Below are 18,971 nucleotides of genomic sequence, written 5' to 3'. Positions count from 1 at the left end.
TTATTTGAGTTTTTTGGTCTGTATTATAGCAAATGTATTACTGTGTTAGTGTGCCGTGTTTACCACGTCTGGGCATGAGTCATCACAATGGAATGCAGGGCATCAACCAATAGGCATGCAGCTTTCCTCTATACTTCTTGCTGATTGGCTGTTGGGATTTAACTTGATTAACACAAGCACAGAGCATTTCCACCTGCACAGAGCATTTCTTGCTGATTGGCTGTTGGGATTTAACTTGATTAACACCTGCACAGAGATTTCCATACTGACAGTATGTCTTTATTCAAGTGTTTTGGTAGGTATTTCAAGCTTTTCTGCTCCAGCATTGGAATGCGGGGCATGAACGTTTTTTTATTTATTTTGAAAATCAACAGTTTGCATTATGCAATTAAAAATCCCAACCAATAAAGTAGGGAATAGCTATCCAACTGTTGTTTTAGTTGTATGTTACTTCATATTATAGTTATATCAATGTAAATCATTGTTTTCCCTTGTGTTTCTCATTCTTTCCCTGCCATGACGTCGTAAAATGTGGTGAACCCATCGCTGTATTTGCTCCAAAGCAAATATTGGCCTTTCTAGTTTGTGAATGGTTTGTATATACTGCCATATGCTTCCTGTGCACACTTCCCTAGCGTCCTATTCATTAGATTCTACGTATGAGCGCGGCGTTTTCATTTTGCTTGGAGAGCTACGATAGCTCTATCGGCCGCTTGAGAAATCTTTTATTCAGTGCAGACGTTCCAAACGGCCGACAAAGGCATTCTCCCGTTACAGCTATCTCAGCAGAAAGAAATCACTGTGCTCATTGGTAAGTAAGAAAGACCGCCTACCCAGGAGGCTGGATACAAGCACGAAAAAAACAGGAAGCAACAAATGACAAAATCCAAAACAGGTGACGTGAGAGGCACCTGGTAGAACACGGTCGCCATCTTGTCTTCTTATTCCCATAAACTTGGACTTCAAGACACTGACGTTTTAACTTACCTCCTCACCCAGTACTTGTAGGCTGATTTGTTTAGAAGGTCTCAGATTTGGTGCTAGTATTAGTTTAGAGACTAAACAGGACAGCTGTATGTAATCGGACAGCTGTCACGTCTGCCACCACGCCACGTACACGTACTAGGGCCGTGTCTAAACGGAATCACCCAAGGCGGTTTACATGTGGTTTACCCCGAAGCCGATTTCAAGTGGTTCCATCTGAACGCTCCGAAATCACATTGAAAGCGCCTCGATCCCAAGCCACTTCTAGAGGTGGTTTCGAATCGGTTTCCCCGCATCGCGATTTGCGTCTGAACGCAATGTGATTTCAAAGTGACTTCGCCTGGTCATGGATTACGGGGTGATATTTCTTTTTTTATATGCAATACCAACTTTTACGTGGCAACAACTTAAAGAGCAGTAATGGTCAAATAATGTGCCCGTTCTAGGGCGAGCTTCACCGCCTCTGGCGGGACCACGTCAGCATTCGGCCGAGATACGCTGGGAGGGGGGCATCAGCAAGCAGGTCGTTGACCTCTGACATTAATAACACGCCGCCTTGCGTGTTATCATCAAACAGCAATAAATGTAGCTCAAGCGCATTATGTTCGGACTCGGTTTCACAGGTGTGTGTGGCACGTGGACCAGATGTGAGGAATGTGAGTTACCCGAATCGCGGTTTGAGTGATTCCGTATAGAAACGGCCTAATAGTAAGTCGGACGCCTGTGAAACCTTGCACCTTGAAACCGAACTGCTCCGGAGGATAACTCAAGAACCGATTGACGGATCATTATGATTTTTGGTATGTGGGTAGCTTGACATATTAAAATGATTGTTATGCAAATCATCAGCTAATGAGCATACTTAATGAGGAAATGCTATAAATCTGCTACTTTCCATGATATGATTATTCAAACACGTGGCATGTGTAATTGTAAAGAAGAAAATTGGCAGATAGCGGTTATCCAAATGAAGGCCTAATTTGCAAAATTAATGCAAAAAAGCTCTAATTCCCCATAGTAACTGCAGGGAATCTCATACTTGTGGCATTTTTAAGCTGTGAAGGCGGACATCACTAAAAATAACATATTCAAATCAGGACATGATTTGCATAATTTATGAAGAAATCGCTACATTAGCCATTTTTCATAAGACAAGACAGTCATTTGGTGAATAACATGATCAACTGATATAATTCATGCAAGATCTTGTGTTCATGATTAATGTCTTGTCTTATAATGAAAATCATTTAAAATTCGTCAACATTCTTCAAGGCATAAGGGTAACATCATTTGGCGAAGGTATGAGGTCGTGGAACTGGTTTGGATGTGTTTTGAACGGTTTACCCCTTTTATTTTGCAAAGGGCGGCAAATTACAACTGTCGATGTCACCTATCACTACAGCTAGGTTTGGTTGATGACTTGGAAGAAATTGTGGCCTCGTGTTTGGTGAGATCTGTAACCTCTGTTTCCGCAGAATTTCTGTAACCTCCGTTACGGCTTAAGTAAGACGGTTGTGAAGTTTAGATATAGTCGCATATAAGACATGAAATTGCTGTTTTGATGGCATTTTGCAAGTTTTCTAGGTTCTAAGGAAAGAAAGTAGTGTTCGCTGACATTTGCGGCCACCCTTGCTGAACAAAATGTTTTACGGTAATGACTGCAAGCTCCGTAACAGTTGTTTGTTACTTTCAATATCACTTCAACTGGTATAAGAAAGTCGCCCTGTTTTACGTACTTATGCTCACTTACTCCAACAAGACAAAGCTAAAAATTGTAGATCTTTTGGAGCGCGAAACCTTCTCTCCGTGGCAAAAACTCCCTCGGCAGCAAATCGTCCCTCGCGGCGGCATATTACTGGCGTCGCTCAGAGAAAAAATAACGCCGACGCCCAGCAAGACTGCGAAGGAGGCTACCCTGGGTGCATTTCATTGAATAAACAAAACAGTACGGATCGCTATTGACCAACGCCATGTTAATTGGTATTCCGTTTCACCTGTACGTGTTGTACCGACGCAACCAACACTCCCGAACTTCGGCCGACAAAAGGGTCTGATTGACTGTTACTTCCTCGTGAATTTTGTGTCAGAAAAAGCAACAACATTAAAAGTATATGCTATGTATGTTGTACACAAATGTACACAATGCAATTTGGTTTCGGGTATGAATTTGCAAAACAAATTTCAATGGCATGCTGTGTCAGTGAAATGACGTGACACCCTAAACTGGCGATATGTGTAACGCGTAGAAGAAAGTCGAACAGACACAGTTACATGTACACCGTCTATTGTTTCTCGCAGTGACGCAATTGTGTGACGTGCGGAAATTACCTGGAATTTCCCTGGTGTACTTGCCAATACAAATATTACAATCCCTTCCGCGAAAAACTAGAGGAAAAGAAGGTGAACAAGTCAGTCAAGCCAGGATTTTGTACAGTTCGGACGTTGTGCGAAGGTATTCCATAAGCTGGAGGAGAGTTACGCGCTAAAAACGCGCCAAATGGCGGGAGTAACCTACTGGACTTCACTGGGGCTCTTCCTATGGTGTTGTTCGGTGGTTCAGTCACAGACTACATTGAGAGGGTAAGTGAGAACGTTACTAAGCTGGCTATATCTCCGGCCACTTCGAAAGAACGAGAGCAAGCTTTTCATAGAAGATAAACGTGAACAGAAAATGAACAGAAGATTATATGTTCATGAATTATACTTTTGTGTGTAAACAAATGTGACCTTGAAGTGAGCAACATTCCAAAGGCGGAGATAATTTTATAGCACGAGTCATTGGTGTGTATGTTAGTGCGTACTGTTGTCATACTTTGAAGCATCTTTTCAACATATGTCTTTACCGTCTGAGGGGTGAAGAAATATGACGATACGTAACTGCCGTTCTCTGTTGAATGCATTCGGATTTAAGGGCAGTAAAACTAGTTTTCTGGTCATTTTGTTCATGTAGTAAGATGAATCAACCTAATCCCATAGCATACTGATATATGTGAGCATGAGGGAAATATGTGATGTCGCTGACAGAAAACTCTTGCTCGTTTTGTATCGTAAGGTAGTTCTAGTTTGGGTGTGTCAAAACTACATTGTAAAGGGACCCCTCACTCTGTTTGGGGGCTATTTTAACGCTTCAAGTACATGTATGAAATGATGACGAATTGTGATATAACAGATTTCCTTATCCAGAATAACTTTTTGTTTTGTTTTGTTTTGTTTTGCTGCCCTGAAATGTCACTGTATGCCTTTAAAATCTTCATTTCTCAATAACACTTTTTATCTAGTGTGAAAAAATAGTCATATTGTCAATTACGTACAAACCTATCTTCTTAAAATTAATCGTTAAATAGCGTGTAGCGTTCTGGTACTTGTCAGTCTCGGTTGAAGAAAAGATCGGGGACTTAATCCCACTTATGCAATCGTGTTTCGAACCCATTTTGGGAGGGTTTAGCCATTGGTCTCGTTCGTAGATAGTCGCAAAATTCTGGTGTTCGAAGACCTAACAGCGCGGTACAAAAAAGACCTCCCCGGCGTTTTGATTGACAGTTACTTCCTTGAGCGTCACCTGTTGTTGATGACTCTGAACCCGATGAGCCCAGTGACTTGTGTTCAAACGTGTGACAGATTTGTTAATATGTGAAAGCCCCTGGTGTGTGTCAATAGTGCTGATTGTCTGTGTAGGCTTGGATCTGGACTAACTTGATGTCATAACAGCTTTTTTGAGCACGCATGCAAGACGTAGGAAATCTGGAAATTAGACATTTCAGTTTTTTGCTTGACATGTATTATATTTTACTTTTTTTATTAATATTTACGTGCCGTTGTGACCGCAAAGAGACTTGTCGAAAAAGCCCACATGTCTAGACTAATCGTTTTAGGAGATGGTGTAAGACATAAGCGTAGATCTCATGGAACTGTTGATTTTCGTAGAAGGTTGACTCACGCATCTCTTTTATTCTGTTGACGTAAACATATCTGTTGTCACCTCGCCCTGGCTGCCTTTCATTGAATAAACAAAACAGTGCGGATCGCTATTGACCGGCGCCATGTTAACTGGTATTCCGTTTCACCTGTACGTGTTGTACCAACGCAACCGTTTTTCGCTGAAAAGAAGGTGCTTGTTTCAGGTACAAAGACAATCCTTTTTTTTCCCAGAAAAGAGGTGCCCACCGTTGGTACAAACACAACCATTTTTCGCAGAAAAGATCTAGAGGTGCCCCCCTTTGGCGATGGATGTCTTTTTCCCTAAAACTTGCCAGCTTTGGTTGAATTGAGACAAATGCTACTTTTAAGAACTAACAGCTTAATGAACGAGTATGTAGTTGCTATAGAGTAGCAGGGTGGTGCAAAGTTTAGGCAGCTGAATCGACACATACCTACTTACCATAAATAAGCCCCTGTCACACATTCAAAACATACCCCCAACCACCAAACAACCAAGATTGGCTGAAGTTCCAGAGCAGTCTAATCAGATTTAGGTAACGACGACAGCACAACACCTACATTTGTATACAAATCGAATTTGAGTTAAATTCAAGTCAAATTTCACCCCTGAACACTGCTGACCTACCTCCGAACACACCACGCAACCATGACAAAACCTTCCGTCCACACCCGAATGTCGCAGCCGAACGGTAGCCGACCTCGCAGAACACTATCAAACCACAGCCAACCTTGCATCCGACCTATTCTCAACCATGGCCGGAGGTTTGGTAGTGTTCGGGTATGTGTGACGGGGCTTTACGTCGATGCCAATGGGCTGAATATCTAACTGTTAACAATTTACTGTAACGTACGTAACTTTACGTTTTCAATGTCAGGTCTTGGTAAGGTACTGTTGGGCGATGGGGGCGTCTTTGTACGCTGTTGTGATTTAGTGCTTCTGTGATTGATTGATGGGGTATCGGTTACTCGCTATGGTTTTGAATAAAACCAGGGGTCACCACATGACCTTGCTATTGTCGCATTACATGTCAGTTGTATTGATGTCAAGAGACCATGTCGGACCATTGATTGGTCGGTGAAAGACGGGCCTCGCCTGTGTTTTGCTCAAGCGCAATGCTTTTATGATGCAAGGATATTTCCGCGTGTTGTGCTTGATTGCTTTTAAGTTGGAAGAATCCACATATCTCAGGACAGGTACCATGATAGTATGACGTATACTTTATCTTATTGTACAAAATATATTTTCATGTGTTCAGTTTTACTTGTGTAAGCTTTAGCCACATTAGTGCTATAATATTCGGTAATTGCCATAAAGGCTAGCACACACGCACACACACACACACACACACACACACACACATGTAATGAGATACACAAGAAAAAAGATACCAAACAAACCACATATCCCATTAGTCAAAATAGTGGATGCTACTTGAAACGTTCGACAGTTTTTAAAACTATACATTTGCTGGAGTTACAGTTTTTTTTTTCTTATGTTTTAACATGTGTACCACAGCTTATAAACACTAACGTAGAAACGCTATCCCAGCTTGGCTTTAATTCACTTTCTGGAGGGCTTAACCCTGGTTTTGGTGTGGCGTATCCTCATCAACACCGCATATTTTGCCTTTTTTCAGGCCTGAAGGAAGTGTCTGCACTTTTGTCAACACTCGCCAGGTGAGTTACCAGGTGGAACTCAGGCGGAAACGGACCACTGCTTTCGTAGACTACATCGCCTCCTACCTGGGCTTTCAACACGAGAACAGGTAGGGTTGATAGAAAGACATCAATCCTGGTGTCTTTTTAACATTATGTAGCTGTTTAAAATGCAGGGGTTGACACTACACTTTTTGTATCCAAAGAAACCTGACAAATCCAAAATTCTAATCATTTTAAGTTTTTGTCATACTCTACCAACACACCAAATATAAAACCAAAACCATTTAGCTGTTCTTGAGTTGTCTTTTTAATAATACAGACACTGTCCAAAATGCAACCTCCATGTTTCACCGAGGTAATAAGAATGATCAATTTTGTGACCACTAGGGTGGTCCGTTTTAAATCTTTACTTCTCAACCTTGTATTCGATATGGTCTTACCTACATTAGTTTTGACTTATTTACACTATGTTGACATCTTGACAGGGTCCCTAGATCGCTGGTAACCCGGTACCAGAGAGAGTACTTCACTGATTACGAGTGTTGTGTGGGCTGGAACCATATCGACGATACCTGCCAAGGTGACTATCATTTTTCTTATTCCAACATGTAATCACCAGACGTCGTGACGGCACACTCAAGTTTTTTCAACTTATATCAATGCCGCCACCAACACGGGACAAATACATGACAGGACAATACTCATTTTCACATGAGGGAAGTGAGGAAAGTCGTGTAAAGTGCCTTTCCCAAGGGCACAAGATTGGTGGCATGTCAGGACTCGAACCCGGGACCTCTTGGTTCCGAGTCGAGCACTCTGCCGCTACGCCACACGACCCCACTGAGCTATCATTAACTTTACCTACGCAGTTCTACAATCTCTTTGTCAATACAATGCCGAATTCTTTCTTTCATCCAGGACATTTTCTCTCCTGCATGCGGAGAAACCCCTCCCTTAACTGGCTCCAGTCTTTTCTCAGTCTGTCATTTCTTGTACGTGTAAGAATTCTATACGTGCGTTAAAAACGTGAAAAAAAAACGTTTGTTTGTGCGCCTATGGTTTTATCAAACTAGAAATTAAATTATCAGTACAAAATGTGTTCAAACAAAAATAAAACTGATGTTTCTCTACTTTACAGCTGACTGCTACATCCCGTGTGTAAACGGTCTTTGTGTGGACACAAACAGTTGTGAATGTGACGAAGGATGGGAAGGACCACAGTGCGATAACGGTATGTACTAACCTGGTAGCCAGGCGGGAGGGGGTAGTCAGTCAATTCCCTTCGGTGGCACAAAGTAGTACGCCCGCTTATCTAAATTAGCGCTACGGGTGAGTTGTAGCCCGAGGGGAGTTAATCCATAAGGAAATGCTATAATAGTACTGCTTGTCATGATAAAAATAACATTTGGTGGAGAAAATGATCAACTGATATATTTCATGCATGTAGAAGAGACTCTTATTTGTATAACCTATGAGCAAATTTACAATTCGTTACTTGTAAAGGTGAAGATAGTTTAGCGATGGTTTTAACTCGTAGAGCTATAGTTTACTAGTATTTATTTTGTACTCTATTTCAAATACTACTAAGTATCAATAACAGTCATGTATTTTCAATTTTTATGTTTACCTTCACAGAAGGAAAATATATTGTTTTGGTCAGTCTCTTCCTCTTCTTCTCCAAACAAGTCAATGACCTTGACCAGACGTCTGTCACCATGGTAACTGGTGCAGTAGTTACCATATGGTGTTGGGTTACATTTTGTACCATATATTTGTACCAATGTACTTGACTCGTAAAATTTATGTAAGTAGAGCAGTAGTTTCTTGGGCTAGCCCATGTGAATGTAAACATTATGCATTTTCCGTAAATAAGTTCATCAGGTTGGTAAACGAATGAATAGAAAATTCATTTGGTCACAGCCATTTATTTTTCACGAGCCGACGTTTCGATGACCGTCTGTCATCTTCATCAGAGCAATTCTGACTGGTGTACTGTGCACTGACGCTAGATGTCACATCTAACGTCAGAATTGCCCTGATGAAGATGACAGAAGGTCATCGAAACGTCGGCTCATGAAAAATAAATGGTTGTGACCAAAGAACTTTGCTATTCATTATGCATTTTCTTTGTAAATGTTACATTTCTAGTTACGACTGTTGTTTGTTGCCAGATGTCGACGAATGCTGGTACGGGATTGCGGAGTGTGAACACATTTGCACCAACACGGACGGATCCTTCAACTGCTCCTGCGATCCGGGATTCCATCTCATTAACGAGACTAGCTGTGCAGGTATAGGCAAATGTTTGTTTTGACTTTTGTTCTGGCGTTTTCGTCTGACAGCCAACATCACCAGGCAAACGTAAAGGCCTGTAAAGTATCTGTCACATCACTATCACGCTCGCGCGCGCCGCATATATGCAGTCGCGCAGATTTTTAATACCAAAAAAATAAGTTCTCTCCTCTAGGCAGCATCGCATGTTTGCTCCTCGAATGTCGACATACATATTTCGGATAGTGTTGTTTCATATGTAGATAAATGACAAGCACATTGACTGAAAAAATTGGTAAAACTACATGGTTCACCCAAGGATAAAATATGGTGTCCTTGACACGTCGATGAGGGTTAGACATCCAGGTAGTAAGATACGCCAAAAAGCATGTTATTGAAGCAACTGGATATGGTTTTGGAAACGGTCAGACTTTTCAGGTAGCCTCCATTACGTTTCGTCAGTGACTGACAGACCAGAGGAGAAATGCAGGTTTGCTTGAGTAACTGTTATTTGGCGTATAGTGTCCTTGGCTCAACGAAATATATGTTTTAACTCCTATCTCCATCGATGCAGAGGAAGCTGACGTGGATGAATGCTCAACCGATAACGGAGGTTGTGAGCAGAACTGTGTCAACACGTACCTGTCACACCACTGCACCTGTGACCCAGGCTGCACCCTAGGTGCTGATGGACGATCTTGTAACGGTAAGGATTCTACCTGCCTTGAATAAGCAAGTTTGCTTTATTTTCGAGTCAATAACTGCAGTTGTACTGCTAAACTCTCCCACTCCAGTGCTCTGCACATGCATTTCCGCTGGGGTCGAGACTTCCAGATCACCACTAGTGCAGGTTTCAGGCAGGAGGGGGTACACGAGTTTGCCTAATTTGCAAGATACACGTTGTTTACCCTTTATATCAGCATGACCTGCTATGTAACTTTATGGACGGAGGAAAGATTTCCTTCCGCGGGAAGGTGTTGTTTTCTTTTTTTTTCATTCATAAACATCTTATTTATGTTTTATTTCCAAGACAAAGTGGCGCTGCTCTCAAGTTCACCAACTTATTTTGCCAGCGCCACTAATTAAAAATAGATATATATGTATAAATAAATAAATACAAACATGTAAGACAAAAGTGCAAGAAGTGTGCCAACGTCCCCAGCCCCACCTATGGGATTATCATTTTAATCAGAAAAAGATAAGCGCCTACTATATATTTTCCACGGAGAGATTCTCAGTCGAAAAGAGCTAGAAGCGTTGGGTTTGCTGGATATAAGTGTTCTTTTCGGCCGTGTTGGTGTATTCGTAGCAATAGCTCATAGTGGGTTTTACGGATTTCTTTTATTTTCGGTACATGATAAGTTATAGGGGTCCAGATGATGCGGCTTGCTTTAATTTAATCATATCTGTAACTTGAGGTATTGAAATGGTTGTTTACTCATACGTTATGTAATCAACACATCCGCGTTGCGATGCGTTGACAGACATCAACGAGTGCTTACCTAACAGAGGAAGAGGGGACTGCGACCACTTCTGTGACAACACACCTGGAGGCTTTGAGTGCTCGTGTCGTCCACAACACCACCTTGTGGGACAGACAGAATGCAGAGGTAAACTTCATAGAAACACTTATCTTGAAAGTTCATCTGTGTTGGTAGAAATCATTATGAAGCAACAACAAATTGGACTCACCCAAATTTTCGACTGTACGACTCCAGTCTTTGTCAAGGAATCCACCGCTTCCGTGACGTCACGCAGATAACACACGTGACTCCGTGAGCAGTGGATCATAGGTTGCAGAAAGTCTGTGGCGCCTCCTGACTCTCTTGAAGGATGGTTGCTCATTCCTTGATAAAGACTGGAGTTGCACAGTCGAAAATTTGGGGGAGACCAATTTGTTGTGTTGGCAATAATTATTACAGTTTAAACTTGCTTCATATTCATAGAAACACGTTTGATTGAGAACAGTACTCTCTCCAAGCAGAGTTTAGGTTTATTTGGCTATGCGTGACAGGACCATTAACAAAAAGGGATGGGATAAAAAAAGAGTGAGAATACTGACATTTGTCTTTCTCACAATTTGTATGTTGTTTCCTAAATCACAGAGGATGTCATGTATCCATACGGAGAGGAAGTTGACGAAGAAGCAAAAGAGTGGGACTTCCTGAAATCCTGCAAGAAAGTTGAGCTACCCCTGGAGGGATTCCGCTTCTTCACAAGGCGCCACCATAAGATTTATGTAAGAAATGTGAAAATATCTACTGTGACCAAGAATCATTTGTGTGCGTTTAGGGTTTTTATTTGTACCAGCTTCTCAAGCTATTTATTCATCAAGTTTGTTCATTATCATAAGGGGATTACAAGTAGTCGTTATGCCCGGAAAACAGGGATATGTTTTCTTATATGTTTCACAATGCATATGGTGACTTCATCACGTCGTTGCACAATCACCAGCACGAATTGTTCACGTGAACGCATAGCCCTGCCCACGTGATCGAGCAATTCGCGGAAGCTCATTGGTCCATTGTCATGCGCGAGAATTGTCAAAACATCTAGGCAACACGTGTCGCTAGTCAACTCAAAACTCCTGAAAACAGCGGACACAAAAGTATAATCATATAACTTTTGAGTCTTGCTACGTTGTGTGAATGAATATCGCTGAGTGAGAGGCATAACGGCATTTGTCCCCAAAAATAATTTCACAGACATGTGCAGGCTGCAATTTCTTTCTTGTCATTGAAAATAGGAGAGAACATTGTATAATCGTTGTACATGCATCAATTCGTTTGTATCGTCATAACTCTTTCTGGGTAGTTTAAATGAAATAGTAATTGTAAAATGGCTAATTATAACGCAAATAAAGCATTGTCAATGTATTTTGTCTTTTCCTGTCACTGCATTTCTATAGATCTGTGACAATGGTGTGGCCCAGTTTGACAGCGGTATTCGACCTGTCACTCCTGAAAAGCTGGACAAGTCTGCCTGGTACAAGAAAGCGGCCCTCGCTCCTTATCTGTCTAAGTCTGACCCCACCGTCTTGAATGGAGAGCCGGAAAGACTGAAGACAAAGTTTTACTACAGCGTGCACGAGAGGGATGACGGGAACGAAAACACTGACGCCATCTTGGAGAAAGCCAGAGAGGACGGCCGCAGTGTCCCTGACTACCATTCTACAGGTGTGTATGCATCTACATTGTCATGTCTGTTCTCAGACAAGATATCAACCCTGTGAACTGATTTTATCACATTACTGTCGACATTATTATGTAGAGGGGGATTGAGAAAAAGAGGACTAACCAAATTTTTCGGCCAGTTTTCTGGTCTTCGTCATGTGGACATACACGAGCGATCACCATGACGTTACGGCAAGCGATTGGTAGGCAAAAAAAAAGGGTGACAGTTGGTTGATTTGCCGGTAATTTGCATATGTCTTCAAATAATTTGCATCTCATGTAAACAAGAACAGCGATCGCTCGTATTAAGAACTCGGTTGCTCATAACACGCGAGCTTCCGGGAGCAACCGGAGCAACCGGACTTCAAAGGTGTTTGGAAGTCGATTTCGGCTACCGACCCGGTTCTGCGAATGTTGGGGGGCCTTGGTGCAGATGATTTATTTCACTCGTGGAACAGTCACGTTCCATGTGCAATATCTCGAAAATTTTTATGTAACTTTCATTAGCTTACATAGCTTTTGAAACCAGATTCCGCTATGTCTTTAACGTTATATTTTTTCCACACAATAACAGATTACAAACCAGTTTGGGCGATGGTGATCACGTGGGCGAACGTTCCACCAGACTGCTCGGTCTTTGAGTCAGGTTGTCCCGTGGAGCTGTCTCGTTTACGGGTAGGTTTGCCGAAAACTTTTTACACGATACAAAATGCTCATGTTATCCACAGACTTAATATACAGTCAAGGCGACCCGGTAGATGACCCAGGAAAATGGCCTTTTACACTAGTGGTGTTCTTGCAAAACGTATGGCAACAAGACACATATTTCGATATTCATGTCGTTTAGTTAGGCCTCACGTATATTTCATTTTATGGATGACATCTGCGTGCGCATTTATTTTCGCTTGTTTAAAAAAAAGCTGTGCGTTGAAGGTCAAGAAAAGGTCAGACGGTGTATATGCTATATGATTTTTTTTTCGTAAACGTAAAAAATTATTATTAATTGAGCATAGTATATAATGACCAGTATGTAAGTTATTGTTAAGAGGAAAATTGTTTCCGCCATCCAATTGTGTATGCTTTGAGCAATTTTTTTTTATTTTATACATAGCAAACAAGAATGACAATGACATCGTTCGTCATATTGTTGTCCAAGTACTTATAATGATCTCGTCATTCGCCAACAGCGAAATACATTCCAACTGGCCATATCCACAGATGGCACTGAGTCGTTTGCAACGTTCGTCTACCCCCCGCTTAAGCAGGAATGGTTTACTCCAGGTAGGTCAGTCGCTGTCAGAATATAGATGTAGCACTGTTCGTGTGTTCTACTTGTATACTACAATGTACATTCATACAAAACATTACAAAGTGGTTTAAAATGACCAGTATAGAAACTAGTACTAGTATATACCCTACACATGAATATAGTCTATTTTTCTCCGCAATCGAACTTTATATTTTTCAAACCTTTGTGAACCATGTAGAAAACTGACCCAACGCGGCGAGTTGAGGTATTTGCTATGAATGCTGCAGCAAAAGATGCTGTTTGGTTATTTTTACAACAGACGAGGCGATAACGCCAAGAGATAAGAACCGCCCGCGGGTCAAGACCAGTCGGGACGCGGCAGTTGCCGGCTACAGCGCCGGGGACGGGACGGGCTTAGGACCTGGTAACGTGGAGGGGATGTCACCTTACTCGGGAACCAAAGCGATGAGGACTCTATTCCGTCTTCCGTCAAATAGAGCAGGTAGGCACGTATTCACATCTGTCTCCTACATATGTGAAACAATTAGTCACCTTAGTGATTTGAATTGGACTAATGCTAATAAGACTGGACTTAGCTATGTACAATTGTAACGTATCACGAGCTCTGTCTAACAGACATGATATGTTTTGTAATAGTTAATTAGCGATTAAAGAATTCCATCACTTCTTGTTTCATTTGATCGGCCAGTCTTTTCCTCTGACATCTGCTTGGTACGTGGTTTTTATTCATATAGCTGCAATATATCCGACACCCAACCATCGAACGAACAAACGGCGGAACGTGAAACTCAGCACAAAGCCATAAAAATAATAAAATATGTTAATGATAGATTCTAATTCAGTATTTACTGCAATGCTCGTTGAGACACCAATACAATTAAGGTTTATTGCACAACAATTGTAGCAGGAACAGTATGGCATATGATAAAATTACTAGCTGGTATGGGTCTAGAAAAATTATACATTTGGTAAAATGTTGAATGGGACTACTGACTGTACACCTCTACATGTACAAGTACGTGCTAAGCTACACCTTTATAAACTACGAGTACTACACTTCACAGAGTGCTAAGTAAACTACGGCAAAGATCTGTTACAAGTAATTCTACATTTAGGTGCTAATACACGATATACTATGCTGAGGTCTTGTATGTTTATCATACAGCTTTACATGTTTTTGTACATGTTGATATTCTTACTTACTTATTTTGACACATACGTCCATGCACTGCAGGCTACTGGAAGTTTGCACTACAACACCAAGGGGCTCGACCAGTTCCTGCGGAAGCAGTGGTGAGCTGTTCGGCGTGGATCCGTAAGCAGGAGTTTGAAACCCCGACTACCCTGCCAGGTTACCATGAGTTACCGGCCCCCGGATCTTGCCCCTGCACCCTGGAGCAGGCCTATCACGATAGGAGGTATCGTCTTTGTCCTTTTTTCCTACATTGCCTGTCGACCTATTTCATGTACGATTCCTTATGAATGGCTGGCTTATTTGCAACTTATGCAAACACGTATCATTTTAGCCTTACATTTCAATTGTATGGAATATGATCGAGGCACTTAATATTCATCACTAGACACTTAGGGTAAGGTACTATTCTTAAATCTGGAAGTTCTGCAGCTGAACTGCGTGAGGTTGTCCTTGTTCTCTCATCATAAATATCCAGATCATTTAGCATTTGAAGTTGCTGCACATATTCTTATCATTTTATTTATTGATGCATTTATTTATTTATCATTTAGGCCACACCAATTTAATTTCTTGGTTAACGGATTTTTCTAGAAAAATAATGGAGCGGGCGGGCGAAAAAAATAAAAATGAAAACAGGCCTAGGCATCCTATCATGGCCCAAAATGGTATGATAGGAGCCATGAAGTCAACACACCAGACTGGTTCAAAATTTAAACAATGAATTTTTAACTTTAAATGATACCACTGCATTGAAAAATGGAATAACTGTAACAAATAGGAAGAAAAGGACTGTTTTCATCTGTTCAGGGCAAAATATGAGCATTCTGCAGTTGATTCTGAATTTTTACTTTTATTTGCAAATCAGAAAAAAATGAAGCGGGCGAATCCGTTAACCAAGAAATTAAATTGGTGTGGCCTTATTTTCATTTGTCTATAGGCTTTGCCGTTCAACACGCACACCCATAACTAACCAACTACCCAGTGGCTATTGCATAGGGCTAGCCCCGCTGACAAAACATTTCAATACAATCGGACATGGGCAGTATACCAATCTATAAAGTTACTCTTGGCACATAAAACATTGTATAAAAATTAAATAATCAAAATTAGCGTCTAAGGTATTTTCGTATATTGTAAAATCTCAGGTCATAGCAAAACTTATAACCTAACATACATAAGTTAATTCATATTCAGTAGAAGAATTGTCTACTTCTATCACAGTTATTTAGTAATTTCATTGCTGCTTGAATCAAATAATCCACAAAAAAACTTTTGACTTCAACACTTTCCAAACAGGTACAGGGTAGGTTTTGACATCAAGCAGTTTCGCACCTGGCAGTTCAATCGATACGTATGGATCGGTCATGAGACATGCGCTATCAGCAGGGTCAAAGTTCGCTCGTTCGTTGACTCCAAGATGTACCGGATGTGGAGAACCTGCTGTTACGGACCGAGCTACTACTGGAAGGAATATAAACGGCCATGTCCATGTGTAGGTACCATTTGTTTGTCTAGTACACTAGAATGCAATCTGAATGGAAAAAGAATGACCAAACTTAACATGTTTAACAAGAGCCGAAGTTTCTATGACAGTCTGTCATCTTCGTTAGGTTAACTATGACTGGTTCTGGTATATAGGTGTTACTGTTTCACTGTGCACTGGAGCTAGGCGTAAGGTTGTTTGCGTAGTAGACCAGCTATAATTGCCCTGATGAAGATGACAGACGGTCATCGAAACGCCGGCTCTTGTTAAACAAGTTGTTGAGAAAAGATAACTTTGCTATTCAATCATTCACCAACCTGATGATATTATTTACGGGTGTCAGAAAACTGTAAACACATCAGCTATTTTTTATTGAATTTTATACAATTGTTATGCTTCTGTGGAAAGTTAGTCATCATAAACTTCATGCAAATTTGTAATTATAGAAATCGACCATAAATTTAAAAGGAAATTAGTTTTGCTCCTTCGGCTACACTGTCAGCATATAATGCTTACTAAGCAAAAAGGGAAAAAAAGAGAAATCACGAACTTGACTTCAGATGGCAGTTTTGAGTTGGTCACTGCAATGAACAGCTTTTTGTTTCGATTGTCAACTTCAACAGGCAAGGGACAGGATTCGATGGGGCACGCTAAAGTGGGGCCATTTCGGAGGACATCTTGTGGTGGTAAGATCGTCATTGTTTCTAAATCAATTGTCTTCTAAATCATGCTTATGACTTTTTTGGGGGTTCATTACACAACCATCGTATCAAGAAAACCTTTTATCTGCTTGCATTACCGAATTCGGGGACTCACCACTATTACTTGCGGGCACAATTGATTTACTGCAGCATTGTGGATGCAATCTTTAGATGTTAGAGGTAAGCCGCTGCCACACAGCCGAATATGGCCTCCCGAACTCTCCTGACCATGGTGAGGAGTAGGTCGGGAGCATGGTCGGCTGTGGTTGGCTGATGTTCGGCTATGTCGGCTACTGTTAGACTGCGCCATCCAAATGTTTTAAAATGTTCCAAATGTTCGGCTGTGGACGCAAGGTTCAGCCATGGTTGGCTGGAAGTTGGGTGGAGCAGGTCAGTAGTAGTCGGGGTGATGTTGGGAGTCAAATCAGACTTAACTAGAAAGGCCAATATTTGCTTTGGAGCAAATACAGCGATGGGTTCACCACATTTTACGACATGGCAGGGAAGAATGAGAAACACAAGGGAAACAATGATTTACATTGATATAACTATAATATGAAGTAAAATATAACTAAAACAACAGTTGGATAGCTATTCCCTACTTTATTGGTTAGGATTTTTAATTGCATAATGCAAACTGTTGATTTTCAAAATATAAAACGTCCATGCCCCGCATTCCAATGCTGGAGCAGAAAAGCTTGAAATACCTACCAAAACACTTGAATAAAGACATACTGTCAGTATGGAAATGCTCTGTGCAGGTGTTAATCAAGTTAAATCCCAACAGCCAATCAGCAAGAAATGCTCTGTGCAGGTGGAAATGCTCTGTGCAGGTGTTGATCAAGTTAAATCCCAACAGCCAATCAGCAAGAAGAATAGAGGAAAGCTGCATGCCTATTGGTTGATGCCCTGCATTCCATTGTGATGACTCATGCCCAAACGTGGTAAACAAGGCACAGTAATACATTTGCTATAACACAGCCAAAACTCAAATAAACCATTCTAAAAGCCTGTATCGCAATAATTTAAAAAACGCCTAGGGGTATTTGCCCACTGTACCTCCATACCAAATTTCAGGACCTTGGGCCCTAAAATGAAGAAGCTGAATCCATTTAAAAAATGGCAGGAGAAGGAGAAGGAGAAGGAGAAGGAAAAGAAAAGAAACATCAGAAAAAGCAATATGGGTTCACCACCACTTCGTGGTGTGGTGAACCCATAAATATAACAACTTAAATTTTATTTTATTTGCATAGAAAGGTATGTACATGTGTAGCCTAAATCTGCTGGTCAGACTGCTCCCAATCCAAACTTCAGTTGTTCGGTGGTCGGGGGAACGTTATGAATGCGTGACATGGGGCTTGAATACGTATTCGTACAGAATAACCAGACGGAAGACAGGGAGGCTTACCAGGACTGCTGTGTCGGCTCCTCCTGGTACTACTGCAACAAGTTCAACCAGCTTCGTCCGCGCTCCGTCCCGACCGCCGTTTCCAGCTGCACTAACTACAATATCAATTGTGGTATGTTGTGTATATTATTTTATCATTATATTGCAATCTCTTAGACGACATAGAGATAGAGCGCATCGCATACAGCACGGGAGCTCGCGAGTCAAATTGTTTGATTTTAATACTTAACAAAATAAGATTTAATAAAAAAAAGGATCACATGAAAACCCTTAAACCCCCCGTGATTTTTATCTGCGAACATAGTCACATACGAAAATCAAAACGACCTTCCCTGAAGTAAAAAAAGTATCATCTTCATTCCTGCTGAAGACCCCCCATCCCAGGATAAAGTCTATTCTCGTATGTTTCTGGCAGCTCTTGGCCATGCAGGGCCCAGATGTTGCACTGGACTGTCTCTAAATCTCTTACAGGGCCGTCTTCTACGTACTCTCCACTCCACTCGGTGGCTCTTATCGTTTCCTGATGCCTCGCTACGTTTCCAGAATATACCTGTATGGATAAATATCTTGTTTTATCCACAGCCCTTGCACATTCGTGGTATGATCCGCACATCCAGACACTGGACGGGATGAATTACACGTTCAACGGCCTTGGCGAGTATGTTCTTCTGGATCTCGACGATGGGGAGTACCAGGTCCAGGCACGGACGTCTCAGGCTGAAGGTCAGAATAACATTTTTTCTATTCAACTCCTCATTGAAAAGGTAACATGATAATATTCCTTGTAATTCCTTTGCAGCCAAAAAATACTAATATTAGTAAATAAGTGGCGTCGGTGGCGCAAAGGTTAGAGCGTTTGACTCGGAACCAAGAGGTCCCGGGTTCGAT

The 18,971-nt window shown here is 41.4% G+C and overlaps 1 protein-coding gene across 1 annotated transcript in view; it reads left to right on the top strand.

Annotated features, from left to right (window-relative positions):
• The first annotated feature begins 3,381 nt into the window (after nucleotides 1–3,381).
• LOC109476989 (mucin-like protein) overlaps nucleotides 3,382–18,971 on the top strand; it is a 33,556-nt gene continuing 17,966 nt past the window's right edge. Inside the window, exons 1-17 of the mRNA XM_019778003.1 lie at nucleotides 3,382–3,564; nucleotides 6,561–6,689; nucleotides 7,068–7,162; nucleotides 7,721–7,813; nucleotides 8,754–8,873; nucleotides 9,428–9,559; nucleotides 10,338–10,463; nucleotides 10,959–11,092; nucleotides 11,762–12,029; nucleotides 12,601–12,701; nucleotides 13,214–13,307; nucleotides 13,595–13,777; nucleotides 14,531–14,714; nucleotides 15,788–15,983; nucleotides 16,598–16,660; nucleotides 18,054–18,195; nucleotides 18,666–18,806. Of these exons, the coding sequence (XP_019633562.1) occupies nucleotides 3,482–3,564; nucleotides 6,561–6,689; nucleotides 7,068–7,162; nucleotides 7,721–7,813; nucleotides 8,754–8,873; nucleotides 9,428–9,559; nucleotides 10,338–10,463; nucleotides 10,959–11,092; nucleotides 11,762–12,029; nucleotides 12,601–12,701; nucleotides 13,214–13,307; nucleotides 13,595–13,777; nucleotides 14,531–14,714; nucleotides 15,788–15,983; nucleotides 16,598–16,660; nucleotides 18,054–18,195; nucleotides 18,666–18,806 (2,284 nt within the window). The 5' untranslated portion in view covers nucleotides 3,382–3,481. The remainder of the gene's footprint in view (nucleotides 3,565–6,560; nucleotides 6,690–7,067; nucleotides 7,163–7,720; nucleotides 7,814–8,753; nucleotides 8,874–9,427; nucleotides 9,560–10,337; nucleotides 10,464–10,958; nucleotides 11,093–11,761; nucleotides 12,030–12,600; nucleotides 12,702–13,213; nucleotides 13,308–13,594; nucleotides 13,778–14,530; nucleotides 14,715–15,787; nucleotides 15,984–16,597; nucleotides 16,661–18,053; nucleotides 18,196–18,665; nucleotides 18,807–18,971) is intronic.

The sequence above is a fragment of the Branchiostoma belcheri genome, unplaced genomic scaffold (genome assembly GCF_001625305.1).
Source record: "Branchiostoma belcheri isolate BF01 breed outbred unplaced genomic scaffold, Haploidv18h27 scaffold4, whole genome shotgun sequence".
In the NCBI taxonomy this organism is placed as follows: Eukaryota; Metazoa; Chordata; class Leptocardii; order Amphioxiformes; family Branchiostomatidae; genus Branchiostoma; species Branchiostoma belcheri.
Note: the sequence above shows the minus strand (reverse complement) of the source record. Positions and strands in the feature narration are given on the sequence as shown.